The sequence below is a fragment of the Drosophila navojoa genome, chromosome 2 (assembly GCF_054131105.1).
Source record: "Drosophila navojoa isolate 15081-1374.11 chromosome 2, UAZ_NAV_1.0, whole genome shotgun sequence".
In the NCBI taxonomy this organism is placed as follows: domain Eukaryota; kingdom Metazoa; phylum Arthropoda; class Insecta; order Diptera; family Drosophilidae; genus Drosophila; species Drosophila navojoa.
In genome coordinates, this window is record NC_142890.1 from 30,583,963 (window position 1) to 30,597,606 (window position 13,644).

Genomic DNA, 13,644 nt, shown 5'->3' on the forward strand with positions numbered 1-13,644 from the left:
AATAACTAGATAAAATAATATATTAAAACATGAAATATGTATTTTACTATTTATTTATTTAGTGTGTGTAAATAATTTAAAAACTTAGCAATCCAGTCCATTTAACGTAGAAACACTTATTAAATTGCTGCTCTTCGAAACAAATACAATTTCAAAATCAAATGGATTTAAGGACCGGTATGTTACGTTTGTTAGTGTTGGCCAACACTGCATTTTGTTGGTCAGCCGTACGATAGCACTATCGATAACAATGAGTAGTATTTGTGGTATTTTTCAGTAGTTGTTTGCATAGTTCGCTTTTGTTGCGCGTTTCATTCAGTAGTGAACATTGTGAAATTCTTTCATAAACTAAGAAATAATATGATTTTTGGCACTTAACCCTGACAAAAATTATGCCTGTGTAATGCTAGAAAATATTTCCTTGTGTGTCATCAAAATCGAAATCGATTTGGAAACCAACGCAGGTAAATGACCTAAATTGAGCTACGAAAACAGAGACAAAGATTTTACGTCGTTGCTTTTGTTTCTTGCTTTTTTTTTTGTTTTTCACGCAGACCAAGAAGGCGCTGTCTCTGCGGAGCACCCAACTAATCCGCGTGTGCAAAAGGAACGTGAACGCGACCGCGGACTACGCCAGGCACACGAAATCATCATTGAAACATATACAAACCTTCGTTGGATTAAAGAAACAAACGCAGCGAAGGAATTAAAGAAAATGAATTGGGCCGCTGCACTGCAGCAGCATACCAACAGTCCAACGGCAGGCAGCTCTCGGGAGACGACGCCCCGTGGCGGTGGCGAAGAGACGCAAGGGACGGCCTCCAACTTTCCACAAGAGCTGGGCTACTTCTCTGGCAACCCCATTGTGGAGGTCACCAAAGGCATAATACATCTCTACAAGAAAAAGTGCGTAGCAAAAAATAGCCCAAATGCATAACTAACTGTTATGTTTATTCCATTTGACAGCGAACGCAAAGCCATTAAGGAGGCGCCTTCAAATCAGCTCTGCCTCCTCGCCGTACCTTCCACACTCAACTGCCACGATTTGCTGACCTTCATAGCGCCCTGTCATGCGGAGATTAAACACGTGCGCATCGTGCGCGATGGCAGTCCAAATCAGTTTATGGTGCTGCTGGAGTAAGTGAATCAATTAGGATCACTTGTGTAAAGTCAATATGTTATCTAATTAATCTGCTTCAGGTTTCGCTCAAATGAATCTGCCTTAGAATTCTACAACTCTTACAATGGCTTAGCCTACAACTCCCTGGAGCCTGATTCCATCTGTCACGCCGTTTGGGTGTCAGAGGTCGAGCGTGGAGAACATGGTTTGCCACCTCTTGGTCACACTGAACTGCCCACTTGTCCCGTTTGCTTGGAGCGCATGGACGAGAGCGTTGATGGCGTCTTGACGATTCTTTGCAATCATGCTTTCCACGCCAGCTGTCTGATGAAGTGGGGAGATTCCACTTGCCCGGTGTGCCGTCACGTGCAGACCCCGGAGCTCGTCGAAGATTCGGTTTGCATGGAGTGCGAAGGCACAGATTCGCTGTGGATATGCTTAATCTGTGGACATGTGGGCTGCGGTAGATATCAAGGCGGACATGCCGCGGCGCACTATCGCGCCACCAATCACACTTTTGCAATGCAGCTGGGGACATCGAGCGTTTGGGATTACGCTGGCGACAACTTCGTGCATCGCCTGTTCCAAAATAAATCGGACGGCAAACTTGTTGCCTCGCAAACGGAGAAGGATGAGCGCGAAGAGAAGATCGACTCGATGCAAATGGAGTTTACCTACCTGTTAACCTCACAGCTTGACACGCAACGCAAGTACTACGAGGAGCGCATGGAGCGCCTGGAAAAGGAGTGGGAGGAATTTCAGAGCAATGCCAACGCGGCCAACTCAGAGATAGGCGAGCTGCAGCAGATGCACCAGAGCTTGCTGAAGGAGAAGCAGAGTCTGGAACGAAAACTTGCCCAACAGGCAAACAAGTAAGTCAATGTCAAATAGATACATCTCGCCTGAGACTCATAACTCTTCTCGGCTCACAGGCTCAAAGAGATGCAAAAGCAACTGACTGAGGAACGGGAACTGTCCAAGGCCCTGCAGGACAATCAAACATCCTGGCACATGAAATACAAAAACCTGGAACAGCAATACAATGAATTTAAGCACAACCATGACAAGGAGGTCACAGATCTCAAGGAGCAGCTGCGCGATGTTATGTTCTTTCTGGACACTCAAGAGAAGATGGCCAACACCGAAATGTCGGGCGCCTCCATAACAGGTGTCACCGAAAAGGAGCCTGCCACCACGTCTCGGCGCGCCAATCGTCGCAAGAAGTAGAATTACGCATGAATTAACGTTTAGCTTCAGCATTCAAAAAGTTCGAAGATTCAAATGTAATAGTAATACATTCAAACCGGCAACCCGCTTGATAAAGAACTCGAAGAATCAATAGAAATGTATTCGAAACTAACTTGCATAATATATTGAATCAGAATCGAAACTGAAGCTTAAGTGTCGCCTAATACAAAACAAACTCTATATGTGATTTTCTAAGTGAAACAAAAAGCTAAAGAATAATATAGTATCTATAAATATCTATATACATCTGTCTATCTGTATGTTTAAAAGCTTATGTACTTAACATGCAAGACTATTCTACTTGTAGAGATTTATATCATCTGAATGTGAGTTTATATTTAATAAAAATTACTTAAATAAGGCTCACTCTTAACAAACTGGTATATTTAGCTAGGTGATTGTTACTATTCAGGTAATAATGAATTGATATAGCTTTATGTTTACCTATATGAGGATATTGGGAAAACTACTTTTATTTTCTATTATAGAAATTTAGCTCTTCATTTATTTTCCGTCTTCCTGATATATTGTTGATCAAATCAATTTGTTACAGTTAGTTGGTTTTGCTTCCGATTGAAGCCATTAAACTAGTACTCTTTTTCCAAAAAACTTATGGCTGACTCTTGAATTATATATTTCGGTATTCTCTAAAGACTTAGTTATTGAGACAGTTCTAAATGAGGCTTGGCGTATTTCCAATTTTAACAAATTCATTTCAATACAAATTTACTGCTTGGGGCACTCGTTGTCGCAGCGATAGGTCGGATCGGGAAGTTCCTTAACCTGGCCCTCCTCGTGGTCCTGGAAGAGGTCCAGCTTCTCCTTCACCTCATGCTCGTTGCGCTCCACATTCATCAGGTAGCCGGCTATGAAGCCGTACATATCCTGAGGCATGTGGATGTGCAGCTGAGCAAAAGCGCTCACCAAGATCTTGCCCATCTTCTCCTTTAGCTCCTTGGTGGCGGCATCGACTGCCTCCATATTCTTTCCCTGGGGCAGCCAATCGTAGTCCTTGAGGCAGCAGCACTCGCAGTGGACATTCGGATCCGATTCCCTCAAGAGCTTAAAGAAAGGCTGCAGCTGAGTCTCGCAGTGTTTTAGGTTTGCCACCTCCTTCACGAACCGTTTGTGCATCTCGCAAACATCCCGCTCACAGCGCTGCACAACCGTCCGGTCCTGCGACAAGGTGGCCGTGCGTTTTATGTAATCCACAGTGTTCTCGTGGAATGCCTTGAACTTGCACTTCTCCTCATTGTAGGCCTGCATACATTGCCTGGCATACATGATGATGTTGTCTCGGCGTTTGCGTATCTCCTCCGAGCGCTTGGAATAGAAATGCTTAACCTCATCCAGATTGATGAGCCGCTTGGTGAGCTCTGCTTGCTCCTCGTCAGGCTCACATAATCGAGGCCTTACTGATTTCTCCATCATCTTCTTCTTAACTTCCTCGCACGTTGCATTTTCCTTCTCAATCTTTCGCAGCTCCTCGTTCAGCTCGATCTGCAAGTTCCTCAACTCCGTGTTCAAACGCTTCACATCCTGATCACTGCAGATCAGCGTGTTCAACATTTCCCGCAAGCAATTCTTATGGGGATTGGGCAACTCATCGCCACAACCGTCCAGCATTTTCTCTTTCTCTTTCGTATTTTTTCTTATATACTACATAAAATATATTTGATTTATTTCGTATTTGGAAATATCAAATGATTTTAGCTGTGATTTGAATAGAAATAATTAAAAAGTATGTTATATATGATTGTATTATGATATGGACTATGTGATATACTAACTCTCAACTTTCAGGGATGATTTATAAATGAAAGTCGACTTTAATTATAGAAAAATTTATCAAAATATCCGCTTTACGTACTCGGAGAGATCCATTGCATTCTTAGAAATTGTTGAGTTTTTAGTAGGAAATTAATAAAAATAACTTATATAAGTATATGTACTTGAATACAAACACATATGTACCGTTTCATTCATATTAATAAAATATATATTTTATTTAATATTCAAACTGGTTTGACCCGAAATCGGCACTTATATTTTATATCGTTAAATCAGTAAATATTTTGAAAGCACAATACAAGTATAACCATCTATCTAACACTTTTTAATAGCTTTGGACCCCCTTCTTCTGGTTCCTCTGTCTCTTCTTCTAGCTAACATCAGCTGACATTCAATCAATCATTTATTTTACTTTATTATTATTTTCACTGCCCCTAAAGAGGGTATCATAGTTTGCTTATTAAGTATGTGGCGCTTGGGAATACCCTTTTACATTTCAATATAAATAATGTAGAAGGGATGCATTACTAATCGATGAAATTTTATTTACATATATTCTTAGCCAGCCAGCCCGTGTTTCAAAATTGATCCGCATGTAGGAGCACATCTTTTAAGACCCGTTGTTTTAATGCCTCAAAGAACTCTTTTTTTGTATTTACATAAAACTGCTGTATTGGTGTTATGTTTACCTGATTTGCTGTCCAACGATCTTTTCTCACTTAAGTTAATCTTTTATATTTACACCTTTTGTATTTTCTACTTATATTTATACCTATTTACTTTACCTGGCTCTACTAAATCGGGCACTTTATATTTATTTATTTATTATATTTTTGACTATATAACTATAATCAAACTGAAAGCAAAAATCTTCGAAACACCGAGTTCTATCCAAAACCCATAAATTCAAGATTTCTGATTAAATTTATGTGTTTTGGAACGGTGACTCTACAATTTCAAGTTTTAATCAGCTATGCAACCATTCATAAAAAATTTGTGCACTGAAACGATTCCATTACAATAAATTCTATGCAGAGTATTTTATTTTGGGGTTTCATTCATTCTTTATTTTTCATATACTAACATGATTTTAGCTGTCGATTGCTCATTTTGTTTACAAGCTCAACTCTTTTTTACCCATTGGAACGCTCCTCTCTCCGCCTGCCTTTGATCGCAAATGAACCCGTCAAAAATTAATTTTGGCACAAGTTAACCAGTTTTATGTGAGGTCAGTCAGGTCTATTGGCAGCTATTAAGCCGGCTCTGTAATTAAGTAAATTAATTAAATTTGAACACAGCAAAATGGTTTTTGATTCGCAAGTTTTGTCTATTTTTGCATACTTATTATAAAATTGTTTATTCGCTTTTATTTTGCCAATTTTTTCGCATAATTTTGTATAATTTTTGCATAATTTATTAAACGCTTGCTAATTAATTTTATATATTTGGATGATGCATTTTTTTTTTTATTTTTATTGTTATCTCTGGTTGTCACCGAGCTTGATTGATTTTGTTCGACGACTGTGGAATGTTTGCACATGGCAAACAAAAAAAGTATAAAAACCATTCGAAAGCGTTTGCAAAACCGTTAAATATTTTCTTAAACTGTATAGCAGGCTATAATTAATATTATTAGGCTGCCTTTTTAGCAATCAATTAACCGTCTTCAAACGTTATCAATCTGCAAATTTGGACGAAAACAAAGGTGGGAGACCCAAATCTGAATGATCTTGAAAGAAATGTTAGGCTGAAGTGACTATCTACAGCCCACAGCCGTGACCACCTGCAGGAATGCCGTCAAAATGTCCAGGAACTTGTCTTATGCACTATAAATTTTGAATATCTCGGAGCACTGCAATCCTTCACAGCCTCCTTCGGTGTTTATATAACTTTAATCACTTTACCTTTACTTAGTAAAATTTAAGTTAGGATAATATCTTAATCCGTTTATAAAATCAAAGCACATTGTTATCTAAGAGTACTCTTTTGGCTAATTAGCAACATTTATTATTTTAAATTTATATATTTTTTTTTTTTTTGAGCTATGTTACAATACGCAAATGAATTTGAATATTTTTTGACAGCTGCATGGTTTAAGTTCAATTCATATTGCAAAATATTTATTTTATATCTGTTTCCACTCGGCAAGTCCGGGACGTGGAATATTTTTGAAGACCGTCGGCTATTATTGTGATTGACTATTAGAATAAAATACTGCAATGGACTCACTAAATTTTTTTGTATTTCGACTTTGAAAATTGTTAGTTACTTTTACATTAACTTTTTATATGTGACTAAAACTGCACGTATTTAATTATAAATTATTTATTGTAAATATTTAAAATATTTAAGGCTTTTCTGATGTTAGCAATAATTTTTCAAAGATTCAATTGATGCTCAGCCAACGTTAACGAACGGCAGCTGCTTTCCTTCACTAGAAAGTTCAAGGAATGTCCTTTAGAAATAAATTAGAATAATTAGAATTATTGAACATGACTAATGAGCAAATATTGACTTAAAACTTTTACAAAGCGTCAGAAAGACCCGAATATGCAAAATAGATAGCAAACAGGAGGCTCAAGACGTTGTCAAAAAGGAAGAGAAGACTCAGAGCTATGCAGGGTAGATCCTGGCTTCCATTTGCATGACTTGTCTACCTACTCAGCCTGGCAGAAATAGAGAGGCAAAGAGCGATATACTAAGAACATTAATTAATTACCTATTGAAGGAGAACGATTCGATTTAGTATATTAATGCACAAATCTGGCATGTACTGAACTCAGGCTCAACTCACCGGGCAAGTTATGCTATGAGCTGCGCATTAGGAACATTTTTGAATAATTTGCGTATTTTTCTATTTTTTTTATAGTAGAAGAAATGAAAAATGATGCTGACCCTGGGCTGGGCCCGCACCCTTGACAAAGAGGACTTGATCAAATATGCAAATGCGACGGATGGGCTGCACACAGATATCCTGTGCAAGGATCACGCGTTCAACCCTTTGTCCGATCCGCGAACGTGTTGTGCATAAATTAAGAGCGCTTTTTTTATCCCTTTGTGCCTGTTCACCCTTTGCCGAGCTGCTTCTTAAGGAGTGTATTCCTTGCCATGGAAATGAGGCAAAAAAATCCGGATTCTTATTTTTTATACGAGCTGTCTTCCTTGTGCGCTCTTCCATTATCCTTGAGGCCTGTGGGTAGTCTCTTAGTATAAAAAAAAAAAAACAAAGCAAGCACAAAAAAATCGTGAGAACATTTCTAGCGCCCAATATTCAAATGAGCCTCCGTTGCATACTTTTTTGGTTAGCTCTATGTTTTTTTCTTGTCCTCGCAACAAATAAAAAAATCATCAGCCTGCGAGCGCATCCTTGCTGCATGCGCGCCTTTTCATACAGCTCGTCAATTTTTTAACCCATTTTTTAAGGCTGCATTTTTTATGCTTGACTACAGAAAAAGTCGTGTATAATTGGGTCTCGTTTTTTTTACTTTTCATTTTATTTTTTTATGCTTGAGCAGGAGCCCCTTTGAAAAAATGTTAAAATGCTGTGTGACAAGTTTTTTTTTTTTTTTGCAGTACTTTCAATGAGTATTGTTAATTCGTTACTGTAAGGATATAGCTTAACGGTTTTTTTTTTCACTTTTTTTACCTTTTTACAATGGAAAATAATAAAAATTTCTTTTTTTTAAATTTCAGCTATTTTTTTTTTATGAAAATGGTAATTAAATTTACGTCAGTGCGTCATTTTGGTTTGCTTTTACGGAGGATAACAAACTGCGCAGTTTGTTAAGCACGTGCGACTCAATGCAAGCTATGTATGTACAAAAAAGTGTTGTCTAAAAGGTTTTTTTTCCAGTTTTCCAAATATTTGTATACTTGACTGTGAAATGCAAAATAGAACGAATGGTGAGATAATACCTGAAATAAATTTTAGGTAAACAACAAACAATTAAAAACCTTTTACTCAAGCCTCCGATTTCACAGATATACATAGTTATGAAAAAATAAGATATAATGATTAATATATTTCAAAATTAATTAATATATATTGGACATTAAAATCTATTAGAAATGATTCATTTATTTTCAAAATTAATTAATATACATTGGACATTATTTTTTAAAAATTTGTTACTTGTTTTGTTAATAGATTAAGAAAACCAATTCAAAACGATATGAAAACAAGTAAAAACGTTGCATTCGGGCTTTACCAACTGCATTCATTCACACCCCATAAGCAATTTAGTAGCTAAGCTTAGGTCCAATTCTATAGAAAGCTTTTCTCGATTTGCCACCCCCCCCCCCCCCCCCCTCCCACTGGGCGTAGAAACTTCATTTTTGGCGAGCTCATAGAACAAGCTAACGGTAACCTAGATACAAAATGCTTACGCTCCAAAACTGAAAAAATTACAGGATATTCTTTGATATGCCACACCCCTAAAGAGGCGTAACAATATTATTTGGGGAAGAGGTTGGTTAGAGGTTACTGGTAACTTAACAATCCAAATTTGAAGCCTCTAGCTCTTATACTTTAGGAGATATAAACTTTTGCGATTTTCCACGCCCCCTTGGGCGGAGATGAATCCATCATAGCTCGTTGGACTTGGGAGGTTAACCTGCGTATATATACCAAATTTCATCAATAGTATCAATAATGTCCAAAATCTAGCAGAATTTGAAAAATCACTATATCTTTAAGTCCGATTTGCCACGCCCCTAGTATGCGTAGATATATAATTTCCACCCATCTTTAAAGAAACGAAACATTAGTTCACGTGCAATTTCAGCATTCTAGATTTACAACTTTGGGAGATACAGTTTTATCCGTTTTGCCACGCTCCCAATGGGCGGACACACATTGCACATAACCAATATACTCATTTCACTTTCTGTATCTGTATCTGTATCTGTATCTGTATCTGAATGTGCATATCTGTGGATCTGTATACTTAATATTTGGAGAAAGTATTTCGATTATATAGATATGTATGGAAAATATGATAGCTCTGGAGAAGAATTCATCAGGCCTACATATGTATATTGTTCCAGAGTCTCCTTCCCCTGATTTAGTTTCTTATAACATTCTACTTAGAATTATGTCGCTTATTGCCTCTAGTGGATATTCCTTTAAAATCGTTGAGAGCCATTGCCAATCAATGCAAATTTCGATAAAACATCTTATTAAAAGTCCATCAATTTCGCAATCTGACATTGATAGACACCAATAACATATCAATCCGATTGCTAATCAGTGGCCCTCTAACAATGAATACAAAGGAAATGCTATGCACACAACGCCACAGACCACAAAAAACCTCAGCAATTAAACCCATTGTATAAGGTGCAACCGGGGCAGACAAAAGTGTGCAAAAAATAAGGGTTCCAAATTCAATAATAGACAAAAATCGCATCAAATTTCACAATATCGCACCTTATTAGAATCCAACAATGAGTTGAATGGCAGAGATACAAATATGTTGGAGAACAAAGATAATAGCGAAACCAATATATGCAAAAAAAAAAAAAAAAACCAAACGTTGGTAGAGAATAGGAGTACGAATTGGTGAATGGCAACAAAAAGGCGCACACAGCCAACAAGAAGTTATGGGAAAAACATACACACCTCTCCTCTTTTGCCTTTCTTTTCGCGCCGAACTGGGCTAATCGCAGCACCCCACTCAATATATTGTGCGCATTGTGTAATAATTTCATAAATAGTTTATCCAAAGAATCGCTGAATGGCGACTAAATGCTAGGGTTACATTTTGCCCGCACAAGCCGGCTTCACACGCACATACTCGAACAGCGAGATCCTCGAGGTCCTTTTCTTATGCTAAACTCGACTCAATTCTGAGGGTTGTACGACCCCGAGTACCCCCAGAACAGAACCATTCCGTTACTCTGTGTGTGTTTTGATTATGTCTGGAGTTTAGAAACCATAAATCTATTGATGGCATTGATGCCGCCTTTCTGCAGCATCAAATTATCTCCTGCCATTGAAATCACATACACACAATATTCAAATCGGAACAATTCACATTTGCATAATGCCTCTGGCTAAAGGGATACACTGTAATACATACGGATCCCAGCTAGAGAATCTAAGCTTGTAAAACGCATTGATCAAGAAAGGATGGGAATAGTAATTTATTGGGTTTCAGTGCATCTGCTTGCACTTTATTTTGTTGATATTTATACATATATATTGTTATAAGTATTATTCAAACAAATACTATTATAATTTTGTAAGTTGTTCATATGTATTATTAAAGTTTTTACTAGTTTTCTATGTTATTTATTTTAATACTTCCCCAAATGCATCCAAAATTATTTTTAAAAAATGGAGTAAAGAATAAAGATAGTCTTTACAATTACAATTAGAATTTCAGTAACTGCTCCTATATTAAATTTATTCTATATTGGGTTAAATAAAAGTAAAATAAGATCTTACTTATTTACTTATTTTTATTCTAACTAGAATATATGCAAAACATTTTACATTTTTTTAAATATTTTTATAATATAATATAATATAATATAATAATAATAAAAATTTTCTATTTCTATTCGCTTAGTTTCCTAAGTAATGTACCCCTATTTTTTTCTGTGTGCTGTCTTGGCAGATGCCACTCATTTTTTATCAACTCATTTTTGACCTCAGGCATTGCATTCTAATTATCATATCGATCAAAGCCACGCGGGACAGGCAAAAAAAAAAGAATTGACAGTGAGCAGTGAAGGAATTCTGTGGCATCAGAGATCCTCAGCCAGCGTTTTTCTCATAGTTAACATAACAAAGGCCGTGATGATCCAGCCAAAAGGAAAAGCCTCGTGATGATTTCAGCACCCCAGAATCTAAAAGATCAGGCAAACAAAGGGCATTTGCTTGAGATATGGCAGACAGCAGATACAGAGCCCAACAATCCCTTGATCATTAGAGCATCTATAATAATGTATATTGATATGCTAATCAATGACTAGTCCCAAAGTTGAATGCTTCGTTGCGTTTATGATCGATGCGATCGCGAGTTGGCAAAAAAAAAAAACGACAAAATTTCAAATCATTTATCAATTAAATTATTGGCAAACATTGCGTAGCGCCCTCGATATAAAGAGATCGCACTTCAGCCACACAGCTAGAGTGAGAGGAAGGGAGACAGAGAGACAGTGAGTGAGTGAGAGATAGATCGGGGTTGCACCAACAATTGGCAAATTTCCCTTTCTTCTTTTCAGCATTCGCACAATCTGCCAAATGATCGATTATAGATCGATGTATTGCCATTGTCAAGAGATCTTTGTTTCGGTTGCTTTTCTCAATTTTTTCTTTTCTTTTCAGTTTTGTGGTGTGTTGCCAATTCTGTCTCGTTCGCTCTTTTGTGTGCCGATCTCTGACGGGTTTAGCGATGATTTGTTGGTTTATTGTCGGCAATCCTCGGAGAAGGGCTGGCTTTTCCTCTTCCGAAAAATATAAAAAACAAAGTAAAATATAAAGGATCACACTCGTGCCCAAATGCTTAACAAATATCCCTAAATGTGCTTTGTTTACGCCAAACAGACAATTGACACAACCCTTTGACGACCTCTCATTGACTTCTTGTGGGCGCATTCTATTCCTCTTTCTCTATCTATATCTCTTTCTTTCTCTGTCACTCTACTGCTTCAATTATCGGATACTTTTCGCTATTTATCCGATTTTAACGAGCTCGCGAAAGACACTTATCTTTATGCGCCCATAAACATAGTTCATTTCGTTTAATTTATTGTTTCGTTTGTATTTATTTTTTGCTTCTATTACTTTTATTTTTATGTATGTTCCACACCATTTGAGTGAAGCACCTGTTAAGTCCTAAAACTGGTTTTCGCGTCTTTGTAGTTTTTTTGTGTTTTCTAGGCCTCAGCTTGAGTCTAGGCTCATAATATTTGTCATAAAATTGATTTTTTTATGTAGTTTTCCGTTTAGTTTCTATTTTATGTGCAAAGTATTTTATTTGTATATATTATGTACTTTTAGACGATTTATATAAGTTTTAAGTTCATATATACTTTTTAAATGTATCATCTATGTAGTTAAAATCAAGTCTATTAAGTTGGTTATCAAACTGGTTTTTTATTTACATAAAAAAAATATCCAATTTGAGAACCGAAACTTGAGGATACGGTATGAAGCTTCATGCTACCTTTTATAATGGCTCTACTTGTCTAAGCTTTATTACTTTTTTATTTGCTGACTTGTCTTACATATGTACATAAATATATAAAACTATGAAAATACACGAAAATCAATATCTAACAATATATTTTCACTTTTGCTTTCCAATATATATTCAAGTTAAATTTATGCTTTGAATTTAGAATTTTTTTGATTCCCTCATTAGGATAAAGATTAAAGATCGGAAACAATTTGTTTATAAAGTGAACATGATTTTATTTTTTAATAATTTTACTTAATAAGAAACTGTGAAGCCTCTTTAAGAAACTTTGTGTGTTCGATACTATAAAAGATGTGAGTGTAGATGGTGTCACCTAGATAAAAGAATGGATTTTAAATGAGACGATGGGTATTACATATGCAGTCATCTCAATTCGCTCCATGCTTTTATTAGATTTGAACAGTTCTATATGCTTTTTGTATACTAGTATCTAATTCATATAATAAACTTATTCTACTATCATTTTATAAATTTCATAAATATATTTTCTTACTTTTTTCTCCATTGGCACCAGTAGCGCGAAACGAGCAAAATCTTAAAAATATCTAAGCTACGTTAGGAGAACCTTCGATGTAGACGTTTTTTGAGTGAGCACTTGTAGCCATAAGTAGAAATTCGTGATGTGCTCGGTAGTTCCCTAAAAGCAGAATGTTGTTGGGCAAGAAAAAAACAGAATTTAAAGAAATTGATTAAGTCCATTCATGTCGAAAGCTGAATACGCTCACTCTTTTTTCTTTGTAATATACTATATGTGTGCATATACATTTAAATAGGAATGTAAATTTTATTCAATATATCTAGCAAACGATCTTCTGTGAAATACAATTATAGATGTAAATTACATGCGATATATAGGAAATTACATTACTTATAAAAGCAGATTTAATTTAATTTCAGATGTCAAGACTTAATAAAAATACTAAATTATACAAAGCCACAAAATATATGCAGCTCTGCCTTATTAAATATTGAATGTATTGGTAATTCGCACATCCGTTTCAATGTTAGAGCCAATATTGTAATATCTAAATTTAGCTCAAAACAACGATTCAATGAATGCTCATATATTCAAATCTGTGCTCCACTCGAGTAAAGCTATCATTAATCTTCGAAATGCGACGTCGATCGGCGTTAGCAGCAGCTGTTTCTCAATTTCGATTTCTTTGCTATTGAGGGCAATAAGAAGATATGGAAGGTCGCGAAATGCTAAACATCTGAGAACGTAAATCTCTTGTGAGTTTTCTGCTCTCTTCTTCCGAAGCAACGTAAGCGGATTAT

The 13,644-nt window shown here is 36.3% G+C and overlaps 2 protein-coding genes across 2 annotated transcripts; one reads left to right on the forward strand and one right to left on the reverse strand.

The window, feature by feature from the left end:
* Window positions 1-95: 95 nt before the first annotated feature.
* LOC108659574 (BRCA1-associated protein) lies at window positions 96-2,728 on the forward strand. The gene is made up of 6 exons (XM_018112971.3): window positions 96-177; window positions 411-464; window positions 555-906; window positions 967-1,137; window positions 1,201-1,992; window positions 2,053-2,728. The coding sequence occupies exons 1-6, from the start codon at window positions 162-164 to the stop codon at window positions 2,345-2,347; spliced, it is 1,680 nt and encodes a 559-aa protein (XP_017968460.3). The 5' UTR covers window positions 96-161; the 3' UTR covers window positions 2,348-2,728.
* Window positions 2,729-2,964: 236 nt separating this feature from the next.
* Window positions 2,965-4,100, reverse strand: LOC115563664 (uncharacterized). The gene has a single exon (XM_089261876.1). The coding sequence runs from the start codon at window positions 3,992-3,994 to the stop codon at window positions 3,095-3,097; it is 900 nt and encodes a 299-aa protein (XP_089118002.1). The 5' UTR covers window positions 3,995-4,100; the 3' UTR covers window positions 2,965-3,094.
* Window positions 4,101-13,644: the final 9,544 nt, after the last annotated feature.